This window comes from Megalops cyprinoides, chromosome 3, assembly GCF_013368585.1.
Source record: "Megalops cyprinoides isolate fMegCyp1 chromosome 3, fMegCyp1.pri, whole genome shotgun sequence".
NCBI classification, from domain to species: Eukaryota; Metazoa; Chordata; class Actinopteri; order Elopiformes; family Megalopidae; genus Megalops; species Megalops cyprinoides.
Window position 1 is genome coordinate 29736394 of NC_050585.1, and position 21465 is coordinate 29757858.

Below are 21465 nucleotides of genomic sequence, written 5' to 3' on the forward strand. Positions count from 1 at the left end.
ATTTTAGTCTAAAATACAGGTCATATATACAAATTTACAGATTTTTGCCACTTTCATAAATGTTTGATCATGTTGTATAGGATACAAAAACTATTCATTTATACACTTTATAATATATAAATAACATGACATATGAAAGGAGCAACAATTGAAATATTTGTAATATGACACATCTTGACATATATCAAAAATAGATATTCCTTTTCTATTTTAACACATATTACGTTTTGAATGGAGTGGCACTTGCTATTCCCAAACATTGTCATTATATATTAGAGAACAGCAAGTTTTTTTCTTTTTTTCCTTTCCTGAAAAGAAAATCTAGGCTCCTCCCAAAGACATCATCGGTATGTTCAGACAGTGTATTTCAATATCACTCCGACCAATGCAACTAAAATGTAGTATTTTTGGGTCAGTTAATTCACAGTTCCAACAGAAAATGCAGCTGTGCTGAAGCTTTGAAATCCCATAAATTCTGTGTGTTCACAGATGGGTCAAGCGGTTTTCCCGAGCGGGAAATCTTTATTTTCAGTCTTGTGTGAAAGCATGTCCTTACCTGACTGCTGCGATGAATGTGTAAGTCAGTGCCTTGTTTACGATATTAAATCGAATTGCATGACTAAAACCTTTACGGGGGGAATTGCCTCGTAACAAGGAGACTGTAAATATAAAGGAGACACCTAAAACGTTTGACATAGAGCAAAATCTGAGGAAAGTTTCAACTTTGGGTTTTGCCCATGTTCCTCAGTGAACTGCTATGGAGAAAATGAGAGTCATTTCTTTGTCAAGGTAGCCAGATGGTGTTACTAATGGCAGACCAGGGAAATTACAGGGGCTGACAAAGAGAGGTTCATTAGAGCATGACTGTTAAAGGCAAAGATAAGATTAGGCTTTAAATGACACAGCATTGGTGTACTTCTGTGAGATTACAGAAGATAATATGAACAAACCTGAGGTAAAAAAGACCCATGTTTACATACAGAAAGTTTTATATTATAAAATTCCTTTCTGTAGTAAGACTTGAGAAATGGGTAGTTGATATTGTTTCTTGCTAATCTGTATTTTACCCCTTGACAGTGGATAAGCAGGCCTTGAATCAGGTGCTGGAAATTGATTTAAAAATTTTTCTCTCACATCACCAATGAGCTGACGAAGATCAGAGCTGTTTGTCATTATGATTTTACTTTCAGAGATGCACCTAACACGTGTATTTCTTGCCACCTTTTCCCAGCTGTATATGCGCCAGATTGTTGGTTGGTGCAACGGGTGCCGTTTGTTCAGTCACAAAGTCCTGCACTGAAGCAGGCTGAGCCAGCCCATTGATGTGACAATCGCCTACACCCTTATCAATTATCTCCCCAGAATGAGGAAACCACACTCCCTACAACTGCCAGGAAAATTATATGTCACTGGATCAACACATTTCTCTGGCTTCTGAAGCATCTAGTTTTCTAGCAGATACCAAAAAAGTAAAAACGTACAAATGAAAGCATCTGCTCTCCTTTCTGATAATATCTTAATTGCTTCCACACGTTTCTTTTTGTCTAACAAATTTGATCTTGTTATTCTTTCTCACCAAGAGTAGTACTTCTGGGCTGTTTTGGAGCCAAGGGTCCAGACAGACAGCCTAGAATTTCAGAGGGATTTCAGATAAGAAGCGACCTGTAATTTAGAGACATGACCTTACTGTTTTTCTTGAGTCATTTTAGAGGTTATCCATCATAACCTTTTATCGCTGTCATCTTAATTAACAGGACCAAGCGACACTTCAGCGAGTTTGCCTGTCAGCTGTTCAACTGTTTAACGTTTGATGTGGGATGAGGCCCACACAGTTCCGGCTGAATTTCCTGACTGCGTGCTGCAGTCGCATGTCCAGATATGTTTTGAAAACCTCAAAGCTTGCAACGAAACACAGCACATCTGTGAAGCATGTAAGCTTGACTGCATGTTGTAAGTGCAAGGTACACAATCTTGGAATTGCCATGAATGAGAATGTTCCAAGTGACAGCAAAAATGGGAAATGAAATATTTATTACATAATTTAACTAATGGTAATAAAACAAAAATGGGTGTTGAATGGGCAGACACTGATGCGGGAGGAGAGTGGTTACTTTCAAGAAAAACATTAAAGGTAAAACATCATGGCGTGAGAGTGAAAATGACACTGCGGTATTTGTTGTCGCTCCGTGCCCCGGTACACAAGTGATCTATAAAGGCTTCACTTCAGCTCTGAAGTCCGTGACTCACCGGTCAAAATTCTCAGGGCTTCCATTTGAGATCGCCTTGTTCGTGTCTCATCTGCAGGCTGCTCCATTTCAAAACTGCCTAACTGCATTAGCATCGCACCTTTTCCTTCCAGACACACAGAACAGCGAAAATGTGGAGAATACACTTTTAGCGAGAAACAGAAGGAGAAGGTGTTGAGGCCCGCGCAACCTGCCTTTGGCCTACAGAGAAACATCAAAGAGTGTCCACTACTGTGCCCGCATAGACCTTCCACATCTTTCCTGCATCACTGTTTTAAGCATCAAAAATGTCTATCAACATCTGAAGGTCTAGGCAGTAAAAGGTAGGCCAGAATTTTCTAAAAGCAAATATTCTATAAACTGTCTTCCTCACACTTTATAGTAGATGTTGGCGGGGCTCTGTGGGGGCATCTCTTGCACTATGTAGACCGGGTGGCCGTAGTCCCCGCTCACCTTCTCATAATGGGGGCAGTAGTTGTTTTCTGTAGTCCGTAACGGGATGATAATGTCACTGGGCTCCGAGCCCGCGTTGCCGGAGCACTTGGGGCTGGCGAGCGTGCTAAGGGACAGCGCCGCTGTCCGCTGCTGGGTGTGCTTCCTGGCGCGCTTGCGGATCTTGATCAGCAGGATGATCAGGACGATGATGATGAGGAGGAAGATGACGCAGCCCGCCCCAATGGCTGCAAAGAGCGCTGGCTTGGAGCTGAAGATGCCCTCGGCCGAGTTTGAGTCGGATTTGTCTTCCTGGTTGATGGTGTCTGAGAGACAGAGAGAGGACCAGGTTAAGACATGCACAAGAACCGTCCCACCTTGTTCCCACGAGGCCATGCTCACAATGATCCCGAAATGGAAAAGACAGGACTAATCATTTCTCCAACAATGGGGTGAAAACTTGCAGGCTTTGCTGGTGCAGCCATGCTTGCTACAACTGTCACCATTATTTTCACAGGTTCGCTTGGGTGCCAAGAGACTCCCCAACTGTAAGTCAACTGTGTGTGGCTTTAGAGAGCATGTGGGGGGTCAGCTCTGCTCAAAAGAGACCTCATCTTTTCCTGGCACAGTATTCTCAGCGAGGATTAAACTGTGTACATTTGGCCACATGTTACTGGCCCCCATAAGTACTGGGGCAGAGAAACTATTTAAATGTATATACCTGGCTGGTCTGGAGTGCAAAGGAAATCAAAACACTGCTCCCTCATTAGATACAGAGACTGAAGAGACTGATTCTAATTTGGGTGACATGCCCATTTCCTGTGCGGTCCCTCCTGCACTCCCTTTCCCTTTATTCTCAGCTACATCTTTGCCCTATAATTGTGGTGACACTGCCTCCTAGCTGATGCTGTCCTGCTGAATAAAGGGTGAACATTCTTCTGTAGGTCACTGAATGATGGGCGCATGAGCAGTCCCGTAGGTAACAACATCAAGGCTGGAATTAAACAGTTTTGCACAGTTTTTGCACTGTTTTTTCCAGGAAGGAGAAAAACTAGAAGAGGACTAGGAGAAGAAAGAAAACAAAATTCTTGAAGAAGACAGATGGAAAGGAACACACTATTGATCTTGTTGGTATATGAGACTTTAAATTGGAATTTGTGTTGAAGGCAATAGAGCTTATCAGCTTTTCTGTCCCAGCCTGATTTTTTTTCCCTTCTTGTCAAAACAAGCCAGCCGAAAGGAAAAGGCTGCACATCGACGTGCGGTGCTTCTTTCTTGCACGTTAATGAAGTTAGACCACCTGCAGGTTAATGAGTTGCGGGACGTGCTCCAGACACGGAACATTAGCTTTCCACATGGTTGTCAGTACATCTGTGTTCTTTTGCGCTGACGCAGTTTAAATATTACATTACACTTTCAGGGTTGCTCTCAATTGCTGTTTTGCATGTGACACCTCCACATACCAGTGTTTTGGTCCATTTAAAGCTGTTTACGGGAGTCTACAGAGGCCATGCTGTTAACTGCAACTGGGCACAAACACCTGATGTATAAATATGGATCTTACTTCTCCACTGTCTGATGACTCACCGTGCCAGTTTTGTACTTTTCAGCAAGTGGACTGCTTTAAAAAGAAACAAACAACCAAACCAAAAAAAAAAAGAAAAAAAAAAAAACAACTCCTTGGGCTGAAGCAACACAAAGGTTGTTCATATCACAAGTCACCATGCTTGTAAGCCGTGGTCAATATCGTGCAAAACGTCAACACCCCACATTATGCCAAACTTTTCCTGCTGCATCACCTTGAGTGTAACACAAAACATTTTGACCAGGTTGGCAATGGTTACCAATATTCCATGCATATTTCGTCCGGCGTCCTGGCTGACTATGGAGGCATTGTGAGCATTTGGCCCCGGTTCAGCTGCGGCGGTGTGCAGACAGGCATGCTAAACGCTGTGCCTTTTATTACATTCCTGTCCGCCCTGAGGTACGCGGGAGCCCGGGCGAGTCATACCTTACAGGTAATTCTGGCAGCGTTCCCCTTTCCCCTGCGCTTTCTTAAAGCAACAAGACAGGAATGATAGTTCAAAGCAAAAAGCATCAAGAAAAATGACTGCCAAGGCCTTCTTACTGGAAGAAAACGGCGTGGTGGGAGTCTTGGCCTTGGCCCAGACGGGCCGGGAAGGCCCTTTTTTGCACATCTGATTTTGTTTTTGTCTCTCAGTGGGCCCTGGGCTCACAGGAAAAATGACTTTATAACCCTTTAGAAACTCCAACATTTTTCCGCTTAGCCTGACCAAAAAAAAAAAAAAAAAAAAACTTGCGACTGAGACCAAAGCAAAACATATACAAATTAATACATCCAACGTGCGGATGCCAGAAATCCACTGCTCTTTTTTATGTGCTGCTGACTGGTTTTAATAGTCTCAGATAATCTTATCAGCAGCTCCATCTCTGTGCTGCAGCTATGGTTTTAATTTTTCATTACCGCCCTTGAGTAGCATGTCTATCTGAATTAGCATTCGCCATAATTAAAAACTGGGGCATTGCAGCATCGTCCGACCAGAAAATGGCATAACGTTTTTTTTTTTTTTTTTTTTTTTCAAAAAGGGGGAAAGTGCAGGAGGAAAAATACAAAAAAAATGAAAAAAAAAAACACATCTGATGATTTTGTGGTCACTGCTCATCAAACGGAGGGAATCTGAAGTTGCGGCAACATGATCGATGCAAATCAAAAGAGATTTTGCTTACAGATGAAAGCTGCACTTCCAAACACTGCGGAACTCTTCAAAATCAGATAATAGAGAAAAAAAAAGAAACTTTGCACACAAATGACTACAGCATAGAATATTTTTTAAATGGCAAAGTTGGTTCTTTTCCTTCTTGTCTCTTGCCTTTGAATTGAGCAAACCAGATGTTGCCTGTTCTGAATAAAAGAAGTGTACAAACAGCCCATATCATCTATAGGGCTGGTGGTATGAAGAATACAGTATGAAAAATGTGTGTGCATGTGTGTATTCAAACCAGCACCAGCATCAAATTCATGAACATAAGTTTCTTATTTTTCATTGTTCAACAGACTGAAGAAATATTATATACTAGTATCTTACAATCTGTGAGTCAGCGTGGACATATGAAAACAGCATAGAGAGGCTTTTATGCTACAAGTTTCAGGTGTTCTTCACCACAACCCTGTGACAGACAGCCTATCCATCATTATTTCTTGTCCAAGTTCCAGTAAACATTAGAAAGGGAGCTTGTCAGTTGCTCACATACCCAGAGGAGGATTCTGGGAAACTGAGTCTTGTGTGAACTTGCTCTTTCAGAGGACACCCTCACCTGTATTGCCTTGCTCCACAGCTCCGTCCCTCTCTTTCTTCTTGGCAGGGGTGGTAGTGGAGTCTTTCACTGCATTGTCCTGCTCTTTGCTGGGCTGTTCAGTGATCACAGGATCTGGGACAACAGCATTTGGGTCTGTAAAGATGACAATTGACAGAAAACAATACATTTTTGGTTGGCATATAAACATTTCTTGGTTATTAGTCACCGTGTTTTATCAGCACATATGACCTTATTTTTTTCACCAAAGTGATCTGTACTTTATCCAATTATGTTATCATTAAACAAATAATCTGTCATGATGTAATAAATAGCCTGGTGAACATAAAATGAGAACGTGAAACCCTTTGCCAAAGCTCTTAAGAGAACCCGTCACTAAACTTGTCACTAAAAATTCTGATTGTTACGATATTAATATTTTTTATGGTTCAACTCTGGGGTGCCACATACTGTTTTAAGAGGGATTGATTAAAGACTGGAGAATAAAAGTGACTGAACCTCCAACCAGTCTTTACTCTAGGTATATTTCTCTTGACCCTATCCAGTGAGAACTTTGAAAGCAAGCAAAAATGACTATTTAATTTGAATTCCATAATACAGACAGATATCTTGAATAATGTGCTCAGTACATATTTATTCATCTGTTGGATTTCAGGAATGAACCTTAAGAGCACACAATATAATCACTAATTAAGAATTGCTTTTTCTACAGAACTAATGTTACTGTGGTGAATGTAGTTGTAATTGAGGTGTCCCTTGGGGTTGGATATAGAGGAACACCAGGAACAATATTTTTTCCAGTATACATCACTGCATGGCAGAGGTGTTGGGCACTATTAAAACCATAAGCTTCATTCATTAAAATGGGAGACATGCATTCAAAGACATTTTTATTGAGAGACTTATGCTTATATGTTTGAAATTAGTTTCTCAGAGAAATAAATAGTGAAGTTGATGCCTATGTATGAATTTCTTGTCAAAAAATTATAATTAAAGAAATATTGTTCAGCTATGTTGGAGAATCTAACATGTAAAATCCTTTTGATTTGCTTAGCACTTGTTTAACACTTCAAAAGTGCAAAAATTTAAAATAAAAAATTAAAAATAAATAAAAAGTAGGTGTGTACAAGCTTTTCACCGGTACTTTGTATAAGTGTGTTTATATGTGTATATATACAATGCATTTTGGCCTTAAAATCAAGCAATCGATAATTTAAGCTAGGGCTGCTGTCAGTTTAGTGGTCACTGACATTCACCAGAAGAATTTCTTAAGAAACAAAAAACATGTAACAATTGCTTAAATTTGTTACTCAACCTTAAGCGCAAAGAGCCTTGCGGTTCGTTTGGTTTTCAAGCTTGGCGGCTGTTTGTAGACAATTAACCAGAAGGCTACAGAAAGTGTCATTTTCCATTTGTAGTGCGTTTCAATTTACATGTGAATGTCTCCGGTGTTTATATGCGGGTGGGGATGGGGGGGGGGGGGGGGGGGTGGGGGATATGCGGCTGTCCATTGGTCTGTCAGTTAATACACAACCAGAAAAACAGCAAAGCATTTTCTTCTCAAGGGTACAGCATGTTTGGTGGGGAAGAGAAAAAGCCACCACTTCAATGGAAATAATCAGCATTCCTGTTTGTGGAATGTACAAACATACAGACCACAAAAAGTTTCCTCTCAGTCCTGATTAAAGCTTTGGGGGAATGATGCCAGTCATTAAAATCCATCAGTGTAAGTTATGCAATAATAAAATGGTATCTTAAATGAAGAAGGCTAAAACTTGTCCAAACACAATAAAGATGTGTTTTGCGTCAGCCTTCAATTCCGTTTCAAGTTCATGGTTTTTTCCAAGACACCACATGTAGAAAATATAGTGTCGACTGATCTGATCTCCAAAGCCGTTACAATGCTGTGTGTGTGTGTGTGTGTTTTCCCCACTCCCTTGTACTTGTTCAGGCATTACGTTTGCTTCTGTTTCCAAATCCAAATGTGTTTAATTCGACGTAACATCCACACCAACACTAAGAAGTGGGTAGACATTCTCTAATTAAATTTATCACTTGTCTGATTTTCTATTAAGTGTTCTTTACGGCCGTTTTTTTGCCATGCTGGATAACTATGCTGGCTAAATAAAAATCTGCTGTGGCTGTCTGGACGTTTACTGCCAGGAAGTGTATCGCTTTGGAGATGCCTGCAGGAAATTGGATGCTTGTTGACTGTGCCAAGGTTCCATTTTGAAATGCTCTGAGGTTGCTGGTTTTTATGAAAATCCATACAAAAAATGCATTCCTCCATTTTTCAAACACAGATTGTAAAAGCTGCGTTTGTGTTGTTTACTTAAAATTGCATTTACACAATCTGAGTGCAGTAACTAAAAACTGACAAGCTAAAGTAGAATAATGTGTCTACATATGCAGTTACCATTCATTGTTTTGTTTTAATTTAGTACATTCACATTTCCACCAGTAAAGGAAGAAAATAAGAAGAAGCAACAACGTCTGAATTATGTGCATTATTGACATGTACTTTTATGACCTGGTAAAGAGGTATGTTAGAAAAAAAAAAAAAAACATGAAACATTTCATTTTAAATTGGGAAAGCTTATAAATATCATTGTAAATTGGGAGGCATGTTGGGAGCTGAGTAACTTTCTTCTTCTGTGTTTATAAAAAATTGTGGAGAGAAGCATTAAATTGAGGGTAAGTGCTTATAAATATCGTTACCATTAGCTTCATATATATTTTACATGAACTTTACCCTCACTTTAATGTTTCTCTCCCCAGTTTTCTGTTTTTCATATTTTTTGTCAGGCAGTTGTTTGTCGAGTCACACCTTCAAGTACTCTTAAGAGTCTGTTTTTCCCCCAGTTCCAGGGTCTGTCTGCAGGGTCTTTAATGGTGTGACAATACCAACACTGTGCACAACTGTGTTCCATGTGTTAACTAGGCATTTATTTTCACTTATATACTGGTTCAATCTACATTTGACAACCATAATGTTAAATTTCACTCCTGTTTCCATCTGCTTTATGGCTGAGCACTCCCCTTGTGGGCTATTTGCCAAATATGAAAATGCTAATTTTGAGAAATCAATACTATACATCTCTGCAACTGAGTGAGACCTCAATCTGACATGGGTCTAACACTAGAAAAAGCCCATCTGTTACACTCAGGCTGCAAGTGATTATTGCATATTTCCTCTATATATGTGAAAAGGGCAGTTATCTCAATTACAGTCAGACGACTGACTTCTCATCTCTTCAAAATCACTTTCTCCAAAGGCTTACACGTAAAAGAATGCATTTTGATCTCCTGGCCTGATTTGTAATTGTCCAAACCTATGTGAAATAAGTCTGCAAGTTCCTTAGTGACATCCAGCTCTTGTGGCAGAATGGGGTTAAAGTAATTATACTGTATATCAACTTTTTATTGATATACATTATTCATATTGAGTCTGATTTTTTACTCTGGATGTAACACTGTGAGAAGCAGTCTTCCAGCAGCAGAAAGGAGGAATGTTGGGGGGGGGGGGGGGGTCATTTTGGACTGAAAGATAAGAGAGAATGATTGGTTATCTCACTGCTGACCATGGCAGCGTTCTTTGCAGGCTTTTTAAAGCAAATGTTTCTCAGTCATTTGCCTGTATTTCTGTGTGATAAGCCAGACCAGTCACGATAATAATTACCCCAGGCCTGATACAGAAAATAATCTTCAGACTCAGGGTTATCAGATCTCCAAAGAGGGGGGCGTATTTGCAGGTCCTGATGGAATCTCTTATTTCTAATGTAGACTGTTTGTTTGGTACCATCCTTGAAGGAAGGGGGCTAAATTGGAGGCTAAGTATCAGACAAAACACTGTTGAGGGTTAAGTATGTGCTGAGTGATGGCCTCCGCTGGAGGGTATTTGTTCTGTCCACGGCTGACGAGTCATACAGGCATTTAACTTGAATCTTTGCTTGTTGCAATATTCCCTTCAATATTGCTATGCAGGTTTCAGGACTACCACAGACCCTCTTTCCACTCTATGTAATTATGTAAGATAACAGCAGATACCGAGGGGTGTTGTGTGGGGATTCGTTGTTTGAGGTTGCAGACAGTATTGTGGGGAATTGAAATCAAGAGGGACATGAATGCACACTGCACAGTGAAAGCTTTGGACACCATCTCTCGTTCCCACACACAGGCATCTGCATCTGTATCATTCTGGGGCTGCTGGGTAATCTGAATAACAGCGTCATCTCTTGTTTGAGTGTTGTTTAGTACGTGTGGGAAGTGTGTAAAAGCCCAGAGTCAGAGAATTGCTATTACCCTGTACATTTTAGACATTCAAAACAGTTAACAATCCTACCGGGTGCATAAATCCTCAGAAACCATGGCACCACATTCAAGGAATGGCAATATGGGGCTTTAAGAATCTCTCAATTCTCCTTTAACAACTCTGGGAAAGACGGGTCTGTGTGTAATAAATGATCTGGGATTATGCGTGAAGATGCTCGCACTCAAAGGCTTGCATAGTCTCCAAAGCCATTTTTTTCACATAAGAATGTAATGAAAGCTTTGTCAAATATTTTTCTTTTCCTTTTTCCCTGAAAGGTTATAAATAGAGTGAAATGTAACGTCTGAAACCCCCATTTTATGAGGAATGAAATCACTGGGCTGTTTTCCATATACTGTGAGAGGGGCTGCATGCATTATTCACTGTAAATTCCACCACAAGGGGCGATTCAGTTTATGAACAATAGCTTATGAAATGCCCCTCTTACCATGAAGTCATGGCAGCCCATTAACTAAGCTTTCATTATCACTCAGGCCTCTGTAAACTCTGCCTGTGTCTGTTTTTAAAGGGGCATATGCCATTGTCCGGTTTTCATTTTTCTGGTTTTAGTGAAAATGTGAATATTACGAGGCTGAGCTAGAAATTCCAAAATCATTTGTAAGAGATCTTGTTTGTCCTATTCTACAATGTCAGGGAAATTGTTCCATTTTCCCGTGTAAATCACATTCATAAATAAATGGCATGTACCAGGGTGACTTTTGCATACGTATGTGCATTCACCTTTCGCCAACAGACAGCTGTTAGCTATAGCTCTGCCACAGTGTAAAACACAAGGGCCACAGTCTGCACGCATTCACAAAGAATCTTTTTTTACTGAATTTGCAGCAGGGGTTAAATGCGGCTGTTGACAGCTATAGGGACTGTTACATTTCAGCGATTTCCAGTCAAAGCCCTGAGACTTACCCTGGCCCACTTTCATGATGATCTTCATGGAGCGGGTGCTGCAGACTCCCCCCTCCCGGTTCTCCAGCCCCTCCAGGGTCCCGTTGGACGTGGCTGCGGTGAAACAAACAGAGCCCCGCGTTACTGAACGCTCCCGCAAAATAATCACTGCAATAGATCAGCCAGCGCTCTGGGTTAAAGCACACATTACCCCAAAAGGGAGTGGAAAAAAAACACAAAAAACAACTATATTGATTGATATAACAGGTCAGAACCGAAGGATTCTTATACCTTAAAATTCATAGGCGGTTGGAATCCATGCTTCACCACGAGCAATTTAACTGGGGCTTTGCGGAGGCCTCCGAGGAAACATTTATTTAATAAGTTAAATCTGCCGGCTGTACACGGCAGGTGGGTTTCATCAAGCCCGCTGGCAGTGGCCTCTCACCGTCGAGCTCTCCTAAGTGCCACTGAAATAAAAGCTCCTATACATTATGCGCGTACGTGTTTATATCTACACGTGTGGACGCGGGCAGGGAAAATGGAGGGAAAAGGCATGAGGGGGCTTCTCTCGTCTTACTGAGATATTGCCTCTGATTGTAATCGTATCTCATGGGAATGCGGCGGCTTTCAGAGCGTTGTTGAAATCGGGCGTTTGGGGAGGGAGGCGCGCAAGCTGCTCGGTTCGTCATTTTGCAAGCGGTAATCAGCACCCCCCCTCCTCCCCATGCTTAAACTAAGGGTTTTTGTTCTTCCTTTTTGAGAGAGGAATGCATCAGCCATTCGGCAAGGCAGGTCATGCCAGCAGCAATTATAGCGAGCTGCAAATGCCAAGGGCTTAACTTCCCCTTTCTGTGTGCCCTGTAATTAGTGACTGGGTGGCACGGTGGGCTAAACCCCTTATCTCAGGGGGCTTGTCTTCAAATGCAACTCCATTGAGAAGGCTGAGCGGGCCCATTTCTGTGCTGTCAGCTTTGCCTCTCGAGAACTTGAGTCACAGACAATGTGGCGCAACTGGCACTCTATTCTGTGAGGGGAAAAACGACCCGGAGTGAATGCACATTGCACACTCAATATGGCCTCCGGGCCTAGACACGAGGGGCGTTACCATGCCAGCAAAGGCTGAGGCCTTCCCCCCATTTGATTCTTTTCAGCTTCATGGGTATTTTCACCTCCAAACCTTGTTCTCCCCCCTCACCCCCCAATCCGTGCACCCAAGGATGGACTGCCTTGTTAACTTGTCCAGATGCTGCCCTCAATAAGTGTTGTGAATGAGTGCCCATTAAAAAAAAGCATTTGACTAATAAGATCCTACTCCGCCAGAATCAAAGCCCTCTCATGGCACAATGGCAGGGAATGATGAGAACGGGGTTCAGCCCGGGCAGCAGTGTCACACCAGACAAGTGTCTGCAATCACATCCCCCACAGCATGCAGAATGGGACACTTGTTAACCCTTGTGTTTCTCTTTGCATGTCTTACTCCAACCAGCTCCCAGCATCCATTGCTGTTTTTCCCCCACTTCATGAATGCTTCAGAAGAAGGATTACATGGCGTCTTTGAAGATCAAATGTGTTATTTGACGTGTTCTTTCACTGAGAGTAGAGGAACAGAGTGCAGTTGGACCTTTGTCTGGGAGAATATGGCAGACCCCATTATTGTGAAAACAGAAATCTTGAAACACCCCCCTCTTTTCATAAGAAAATACCTTAAATGAACTACCTTGTTTATTTTGGCCCTTCTTCAAATGGTGCTGTAGCCCTGACTAGATGAGACAATATTCTGGAACATGAAAAGTCTTGTCTAAGAAATGATACTGCGCAACTGTAGGGATGTTTTCTTGACGTGCTTCCAGCAACAGCACCTATTCTGTTTTACCAACACAGAATCAACACTATAGTCTCATTTACATAGAAACAAATGTGAGGTTTACTTCTTATTCCTTACCCACAGTCTAATGTTGGCATGACTTGCTTCTTCCTGTTCCCTTCCAACTCAACTGCATTTTGGCTAATGGAGATGGTGCCATACAGCATGTGGGTTAAACATCACCAGAGAAGCAGCCATATGGTCCACCACAAAGAAGGGTAACCAATGCGCTCCCCTCCCTCCTCTGTGGTTTTGACTGAAAAGTGTTAGGGTGGAAAAGGCTCTTAAGGTGGCCAGTTTTTCTACTGCAGGGTTATTTTGTGTGACATTTTAGAAAAAGGATGCTCAGAAACCCGACACTTCCTGTGTTTGAGATGGCAAGCATGGCACACTGGTCCAAAGGAGGATGTGAAAAGAAGACATCGGGTCACCAACCACCACATCCTTTTAGGGGAGGCGGAGGAGCTGCCAGGACAGACCGACTTTGAGTCACATTGTCTGGAAAGGCGAAAAGCCTCCGAATGTTCCGAACTAACTGGCTAAAATCCTTTGCTCATCTGCGCGGGCCTCATGGTTTATTAATGGTCAACCTCCAGAGGCAGGGTAAACTGCAAATGATTCATGATGGGAGCCATGAACCCGAGCGGTAAGATGACCCGAGTGACCCAGTTTTCCCAGACAGGCGAGTAAATATAGAATGGCCCCCGGCTAGCTACCTGCGTGTCTCCACCATGTTTCAGGCATCACCGATCCCACCGGGAAGGCCCCTGCCCCCACCCCCTCCACCGCCCTTCAGATTGAGTTCTCCGTCTCAGCCGAGAGAGGCAAAACCAAAGTAATGTTAGGGCAAAGTAAAAGTGACAGGCTAACCTTCACTTGTTTGATGGAGCAGGGGAGGTAAAACTAAAGACACAATTCATTAGTCTCTACTGATTGCATTAACTGCAACATCGGGCCTCTGTGTTCTCCGTGACTGGATCCTTGACTCAAACCCAGGAGATTCCCGCCGCTCTGCGGACGGAACTCGTTTGGCTGTTTCTCCATGTGCGATCCTCTTCTCTTTAATCTCTGCCTGATGGTAATGCGAAAGTGCTGTGCGTGGCTTTTTTTCTTTTCTTATCAGTTTACGCTGTTCGAGAAATGAGAACGGGGGAGAAAAAAATAAGGGCAATCGATAGCTAACAGCAATTACCCTGAGAACAAATCGTGTTTTAGTTCTCCGAATGGATCCTTAACGGTCTATTAGCCGACAGGCGGGCGTTGAGTGGGAGTGGGTCTGCTGCCTGAATGATGTCACCGCTATTAAGATGCATGGGTCCGGGAGAGGTGCCAGGCTCCGGCCGAGTCGTCATGCACAAAGTGAGCATGCCACGGTATTAGGGAGCAGCAGGACAATTCAAGATGACTCTATTGAACCAGGCCTACGCGCACTGTAGAAACTGGGTCACAGGCCGAGGGAGCCCGATCACGCTTTCAGGTGCCATTATTAAGTTGGACAGTGCATGATTACACATGTCAGTCGTGCCTGTAATCTATTGTCCCATTATATCAGACAACATTTCCCTTTCAGTGCCTTGTACATTTGAGTTGTATATTTAATTAAATTATATACATATATATACATATATATATACATATTTTTAAATTTTATTTTGTCATGCTTTGTATTTTGCATTTGAATTGTAGTTCTGTTTTAATGTAATTTTTTATTCTAAATGCGGGAAAGTTCTCCCTCCTGGGAGCAGTTCAATTTTGTCAATATCCTTGGAGATGAATTCACTAAATTACGTGAATGGAGCATATCTGTTGTGGTGCACGGTAACTGTACACCAGCCTTCGCCATCCGAACTCCACAAAGGCCACCTTTGAACGAGCCGGCATCTTGGACACAGGATATGAAATGGGTCCTGGGGAAGGGAGTCGGCAGCGCCCGGTCTATCTGTGTCTGCCGTTACCCACCACGCGCAAACTGAAACGCCGGATCCCATTTCAAAACCAACAAGCACAGGGGTCGGCAGATACCGGCCCGCAGCTCTGCCTCCGCCACACCAACACTGGGTCCTTTTGTTCACCTTTTATAGGCCCGGGATAATCGGCCAGCCCTGACCTGCCTTGCACACAGCAACAGCAGCTGAGGGCCAGGCCCGTGCACTGCTCGATATCACATGGCCCATTGTGTTAGCCTTGTGGCCCGGGTTGGCCCCGCGGCTTGAGACAGACCTGGAGGTCCAGGGCCCGCCTCGGAATGTGTAAACGGGGCTACTGACAAACAGATGCGAGAACAGTCCTTTCCAATTAGGTTTTCGCCACAACATCTGCGCCATTCGTGTGGCCGGCAGAGAGAGGGAGGTGTCAAACATAAAGTCAGAGTTGTTTTTTTTTTTACTGTCCTGTAACAGTTACAGAGTTAAAAATGTAGCACAAGGACAACATGAAGGGAGTGTTGAAGCGTTTTGCAGTGTGCTGGAAGTAAAGTCAGCGGTAGCAGCCCTTCCCCTGTGAGAACTGTAATCCATTTTGTGGGTAGTGGAAAAAAATATAGACCTTCCTCCTGCTTCTTTATGGTTGATATTGCTTCCAAAACATCTGGAAGACTCAAAATATACTTTTAGGGCTTCACACCCTCACGTTAGTATAGGAACTGAGAAAGAGATTTTTTTTTTACATTATTGCTTCATAACAAAAACCTCCAGAAAGGATTTTTGGTTTAATATTTCTCCCCCATCTGCTTTCAGTTGGACTATGAATTCTCCTCTGACCCAATCTAGTAGAACTGTGGTCCGAGGGTATGACACACTGAGGATGTGTGTTTTCAGTCGCCCGGAGACAGAGCAAAAAAAAAAAAAATCAAGAACGAGCCCTTTTGTAATGGGGACAATCTTCTTTTTGTTCTGTTTACTGCAACATGTTGTTTTAATGATACGCACTGTTTTTTGTTTTTGGGTGAATGGTGAAAGCCTATGGAAGGATCTGTTGATGGGGTGGGTGTGGGGGGGGCTATTAACAACTGTGTGCATTTCCCAGTGTGCCCCACTCTGAATGTGGCCTCCCCACTTGTTTGAGTTTAGACACGCACTTAACATCTTGTCAAGTCCCAAAGTACCGAATAACTACACAGCTAACACATTTGACATACACAGCAAGTAAAGCATTGTTAAACTGATGCTCAGTGCTGCTGGGAGTTATATTTACACAGACACACACACATATAGACACACAATACATATATCTGCTAACACACTTACAGTGATGCATAGTGTGATCAAAGTGTGTGGCTTGCAAATAATGTACTGTACATATTCAAAAATAAGTGACCATTATAAAAGCGTTGGTGGTGAGAACAGCACTTAAGAAAAATCCCCCCAAAAAAACTTGAATTAGAGCATAGTGGTTCACAGCTCACACACTGGGGGAAAACACAACCGGCATTTGCACGTAATTAATCCCCCTGAATAAATGCACAGATAGCTTAATTGTGAGACTCTGAGGGAGTTTTCTGTCACAATTTGAAAACCCACGCAATGCAGTTATTCTGTTCTACCTCTTAGCACCTTTAATTAAGTAAAACATGTTGCTTCTTGATCTTGGGTTTTTGGTCTCCGGGCAGACAAGCCCCAAACAAACAGGCATAGTCTTGCAGACCACGGTCCTCAAAATATTTGCACTTTGAAGCTGAAGTTACTGTGTCAGAATTGGGGGGGGGGGGGGGGGGGGGGGGGGATGTGAAACACAACCGCTCATTTGGCCTCCCAGAGGCATTCTGGGTGAGCATGTGAAGCCGGAGGAATTTGGTTTTGGGCCTCGCTGACATCATTTCCTTTGGTTTGTCCCCACTGAAATATCTCACAGGGGGGAAATGAAAATTTACCATTTATCTGTGCATTTTTATTACTGTCATTTCAGGCCTGTCTCTGTGTCGGTCTCGGCAATATATGCAGACAAAATAAATATCCTTCTGTGAGTGCATTATAAATAATAGATTTCAGGTTCTGTTTACCACATGCAGCATATGACACCGCCATACTTTCATCTTCTGGAGGCAAGGACTGCCATTAAAATAAGCCTCTTTTTGTAAATGTCTCTCCATTCATCTCTGAATAGAATAGATGTGCCATGAAGTAAATTCCAGGACTGTTACATTGCTTTCAGAGATGCAGTTTAATTGTTTGCTCTTTGAACTCAGACGTCAGCAATCCAGCCGTGTTAATGGGAAGGGTGTCTTTTCAAATCAGGACAGCCTTTTGACTCAGAGCATCAGGAAACTGTAATAATCAATACGGAGGGCTGTTTGAACAGTAGGAATGAAAGACATTCTGATGTTATAATTTGCGCAAATGTGCTTTGCAATTAATGAGCATTCCTCTGAACTTTACAGATGCAGCACATCAATTAGTATAGAGTTCCACCACCTACAGCATTACCAAATGAACAAAAACATATTGGTTTCATGCTTTCTAAATGTATATTTTCTAGTTACGCTTTTACTTTTTTTTTTTTGCTTACAAACTTCAGTTACCTATTTCAATGCATTATCTTACCACTGGCCTTTAAAATTATTCAAGGGGCAGATACAGATCAGACATTCAGAAGTATATTTGCAAATCAAGATTCACAAAGGCGGTTATATTTTATATTAGAGGCCTTTATTGTAGCCAATGAAAAGCTTCTTGAAGCAAGCTAGATGATTTTAGGCAAAAAGATGATGTGCAAATATCTGTTAAATACCTGTTTCATTTGTTTTCTTTCAAATTGCATTGACCGTTTATTTGTACTTGTTAATGCAAATGATTGCATGGGTGAATATGCAAGCGCTCACAGTTAAATGCAAATAATGTGCCTCATGTAAATGACCCACAGTGCCTTTGCAAAAACATCAACATATTTCTCCTCCCTAGAAATGCCTTGCTATCCGTTACTGCTCTTGTGGCATCAAAGAACCCAACTGGCACCAAACGCAACACTTCTCCCCTCTGCCTTTCGTCTAACATCCCAGAATGCTCTTTTGTGAACAGCTTTGAAGTTTAAAAACCCAAATACGTATGCCACCCATGCCCTGGATACTGGCATCCCAGTGGGTTTGCACACGAGTCCCACTAAACAGAAAGGCAGGCACTCTGTTTCAGCAGCGGTGAGACCTTCAGTGACATATCACTCGAAACCTCCAGGCAAACAGTGAGGACAGCTACAAAGCAAACAAGGTAAAGCAAACATCAGAGTGACTTTAAAAAAGGACATGATGAGTGGCAGGCTTAAGAGGAATGAGCAGGTCACTGTAAACTATTCTCCTGGATAAGTCTCCCTCAAAAGTGAGTGCCAAGGGCAACAGGGTTTTCCCGAGGAGAAAACTAACTTGTACCCATGGGCTTGAGTGTGTGCACATGTGCCGTCTGTGTGTGTAAGAAACAAAAGGTGTGGCTACTATGCAGGCATGTACACCACACATAAACAAGTCAGACAGGGGCACACTGGGTGTGTCCTGCAGCTCCGTCTATGAAACCCCTGTTTTTTTTCCCAGAGCTCACAAAATGAGACCTGCTCAAGAAAAAGCCTTGCATACCGTGGTTTGGCTCCCTCTCATGAGTTCCACCTAGTTGGCAAAAGTAAAAAAAAAAAAAAAAAAAAAAAATTCAAAAAAGTCCTTTTTGAGAGACATCTGTTAAAGTGTTGCATCAGCACTGATTTGGAACGTTGGCAAGGTCAGAGCAGATTTCTCTCCAATCTGTCCCTCCGGTCCAATTCTTCTGGACCCCGGAGGGCGGCTCCATTAGCCTTAATGAATTGCAGCCTCTGAAAAACCTTTCCATAATGCCTCGAACAGGATGGAACATCTTTTTCGAGGCCGTTATTGCGCGCTTACACTCTGTAAGCATTACTTCGTAGCTGCTACAAGTAGGAGGTGCGGCATGTATCTTTCACACGACAAGGAGGCTAAGCCACTGCCATCAGGGGTGTGGATCTGCTGGGTCCCTCCTCCTCCCTCCCTCCCTCCCTCCGTCTGTCTCTATGCATCTCTCCCTCCATTGGCTCCATGGGGTCTCCACAGTGGTCTGGTCTGGACTCCTACAGAGTCTGGTCAGTGTAAGTGCTGGGGAAAGTACAAAATACAGTGGAACTGTCGACCAGGCATTTGTGCGTGTAAGCATGTTAGAATAAAGAACATGGTCATTGCCTTCTTGGTTTTAAGGCACCATTCCATGTAAAGGCCTTTGCAGCACCAAGGGGCATTTGGGACCATGGCACGATATACAGAATGTCCCTGAAACAAAGTATCCCTATTCTTTTATTTTTTTTAAAGACATAAGCATGTAATTAAAGGGAGTTTTGCTGGCAAGCCTGTTTCAATGCATTTAATGATTACTTTCATCTGGAATGTTCTCTAATCCTTCTAATATCCTCCATCCTACAGCGGGTGGTTGTAAGGGCAAGCATGATTGGACTTTTGCGGCAGTAAGGGTGACGCTTTAAATACATTTTAAAAATACTGCACCAGCATCACATGGGAAATGCTGCACAGAACAGATCCTCCATTCTAGCAGCTTAAGATAAGAGGTTCTCCAGCAGTTAAGACAAAAAAATCTGTATCTCCTTATATTCTAATTCATGTACAAATTATAATTATTAATTAATTTTTTGTATTTTTTACTGTGGACACTATGAGAGGGAATGGAATTGCACTAAGAGGGAACAGAGGCAACTGAAGGCTTATTTCCTGTAGTTGCTGAGGGGTTTGCTTTCATTTTTTGTGGAACGGGGAGGGGAGGGAGGGTGGATGTAAGGGGAATATGCTGGGGGAGCATGCTGCCCCATCAGATCAGACACAGTTGTCCTGCCTGCTGCCAAATTAAGCCGAGAGGTCGGAGTGGAGATTTCAGCGCTGCCGTGAGATTAGAGCAGACTTCAGCTTCAGCGATGATATTAGGGGCGACCTTTAAATCCTCAGAGCCAGCTGCACCATGGGAGCTGGGAGCCGCGAAGCAGTGGGAAGCGGCTTTCTGGCCCGCCTGCGCCCGCCCAACTCACACCAGAGAGTGGGGCTGGGCTTGATGTATATCTGTGAAGACAGCTTTTCATTTTGCCAAGGAATCTGTTAGTGACCTTAGCGAGCGTACTGACCCACAGGCAGGGCAGTGAGTCATCTGGGTGAAGTGCAATTAAATGTACGTTATCACCCAAGCACATCCACACCATCTTTAATATTCCAGGGGCTTTCTGCAAAAAGAGCTCAACATTCTAATGTGATTTTGATTTCCTGGGAGCCTCAACTCTATGCTCCTCAGTCTGGGCAGCAGGGTATGGAAAGGTAAATATCCTTTTCACAATCACATGGTGTCTCCTGGAAGTGAAAGATGGAGCGAATGTATTGTGGACCTTCAGGGCCAGAACTATTCCTCCCTTACTTAGGTTAGCAGACCATGTGTTGTTCTCTTTTAGGTTATGGATGAGGTTCAGCCAAATGCTGAACAAGTCTAATAAGTTTAATGAATGAATAATGAGGAAAGTAAGAATGAAATATTGAAAGCTACAAACATAAAATACTTAACTAGCAACTGACAACAGATTTAATGTGGCTGCATCAGAAAATACTGAGAATTCAGTTTGCGGAATGTGTTAGGAGTAGCAATTACATTACATTACAATGAAAAAAAAGTTTTTTTTTTCTTCTTTCTAAACGGCAGACTTTTAAATATCTGCAAACTATGATAAAGACTTCCTGTACAGGTACATACCTATACATGTACAAGTACAGTAACAATTATCACTGAGATTCTTGGCATGAATTTGTTATAATTTGAATGTCATATTATTTTCAAGTGCAATTTACACCTTTATCCTGTTAGTATTCCATATATAGTATTTGGTGCTTTTACATGGAGCTGATTTATCTATTGGGGAAGGTACAGATATAAGTTATTCTTCAGAATTATGAAACATTATCTTAACAGAATAAATTATGCTATATTTTTTGTTCGAATTTTGACCAGGACCTGCATGAAACTGCCTTAAGCGCGTATGACTTCAGTGGACTCCATTGTAATTACCCAGCACAGCTTTATATTCTATAAGCAGTGTTTAAAACATTGTGATGTACAAGCTAAGCCTTTGGCTCTTGTCAAACTCTCTTTGGCAAAATTCATTTCCAACCCCTCCTATGCATTTTTTGGAATGGATTCTTGAATTATAGAGGCCCCTGTAGATTGACATTGGCGGACTTTCCTCTGCTGTTGACTGAAACAAAAGCCACTCCACAGCACAATGACGGAAGAGACATTGCCCTTTCTCTCTGCTCCTCTGCTGGGACCCTCTTTCAGGCTGGGAGTATTTTATTTCTCTTCACGAAACTTTGCACAGAATATATCGGCATGAGAGAGCCT

At 42.5% G+C, this 21465-nt stretch overlaps 1 protein-coding gene across 1 annotated transcript in view; it reads right to left on the reverse strand.

Annotated features, from left to right (window-relative positions):
• Positions 1-240: 240 nt before the first annotated feature.
• Positions 241-21465, reverse strand: part of efnb1 (ephrin-B1) — a 76006-nt gene continuing 54781 nt past the window's right edge. Inside the window, exons 3-5 of the mRNA XM_036525216.1 lie at positions 11248-11340; positions 6015-6149; positions 241-3004 (exon numbers count right to left, since the gene is read on the reverse strand). Coding sequence (XP_036381109.1) covers positions 2616-3004; positions 6015-6149; positions 11248-11340 — 617 coding nt within the window. The 3' untranslated portion in view covers positions 241-2615. The remainder of the gene's footprint in view (positions 3005-6014; positions 6150-11247; positions 11341-21465) is intronic.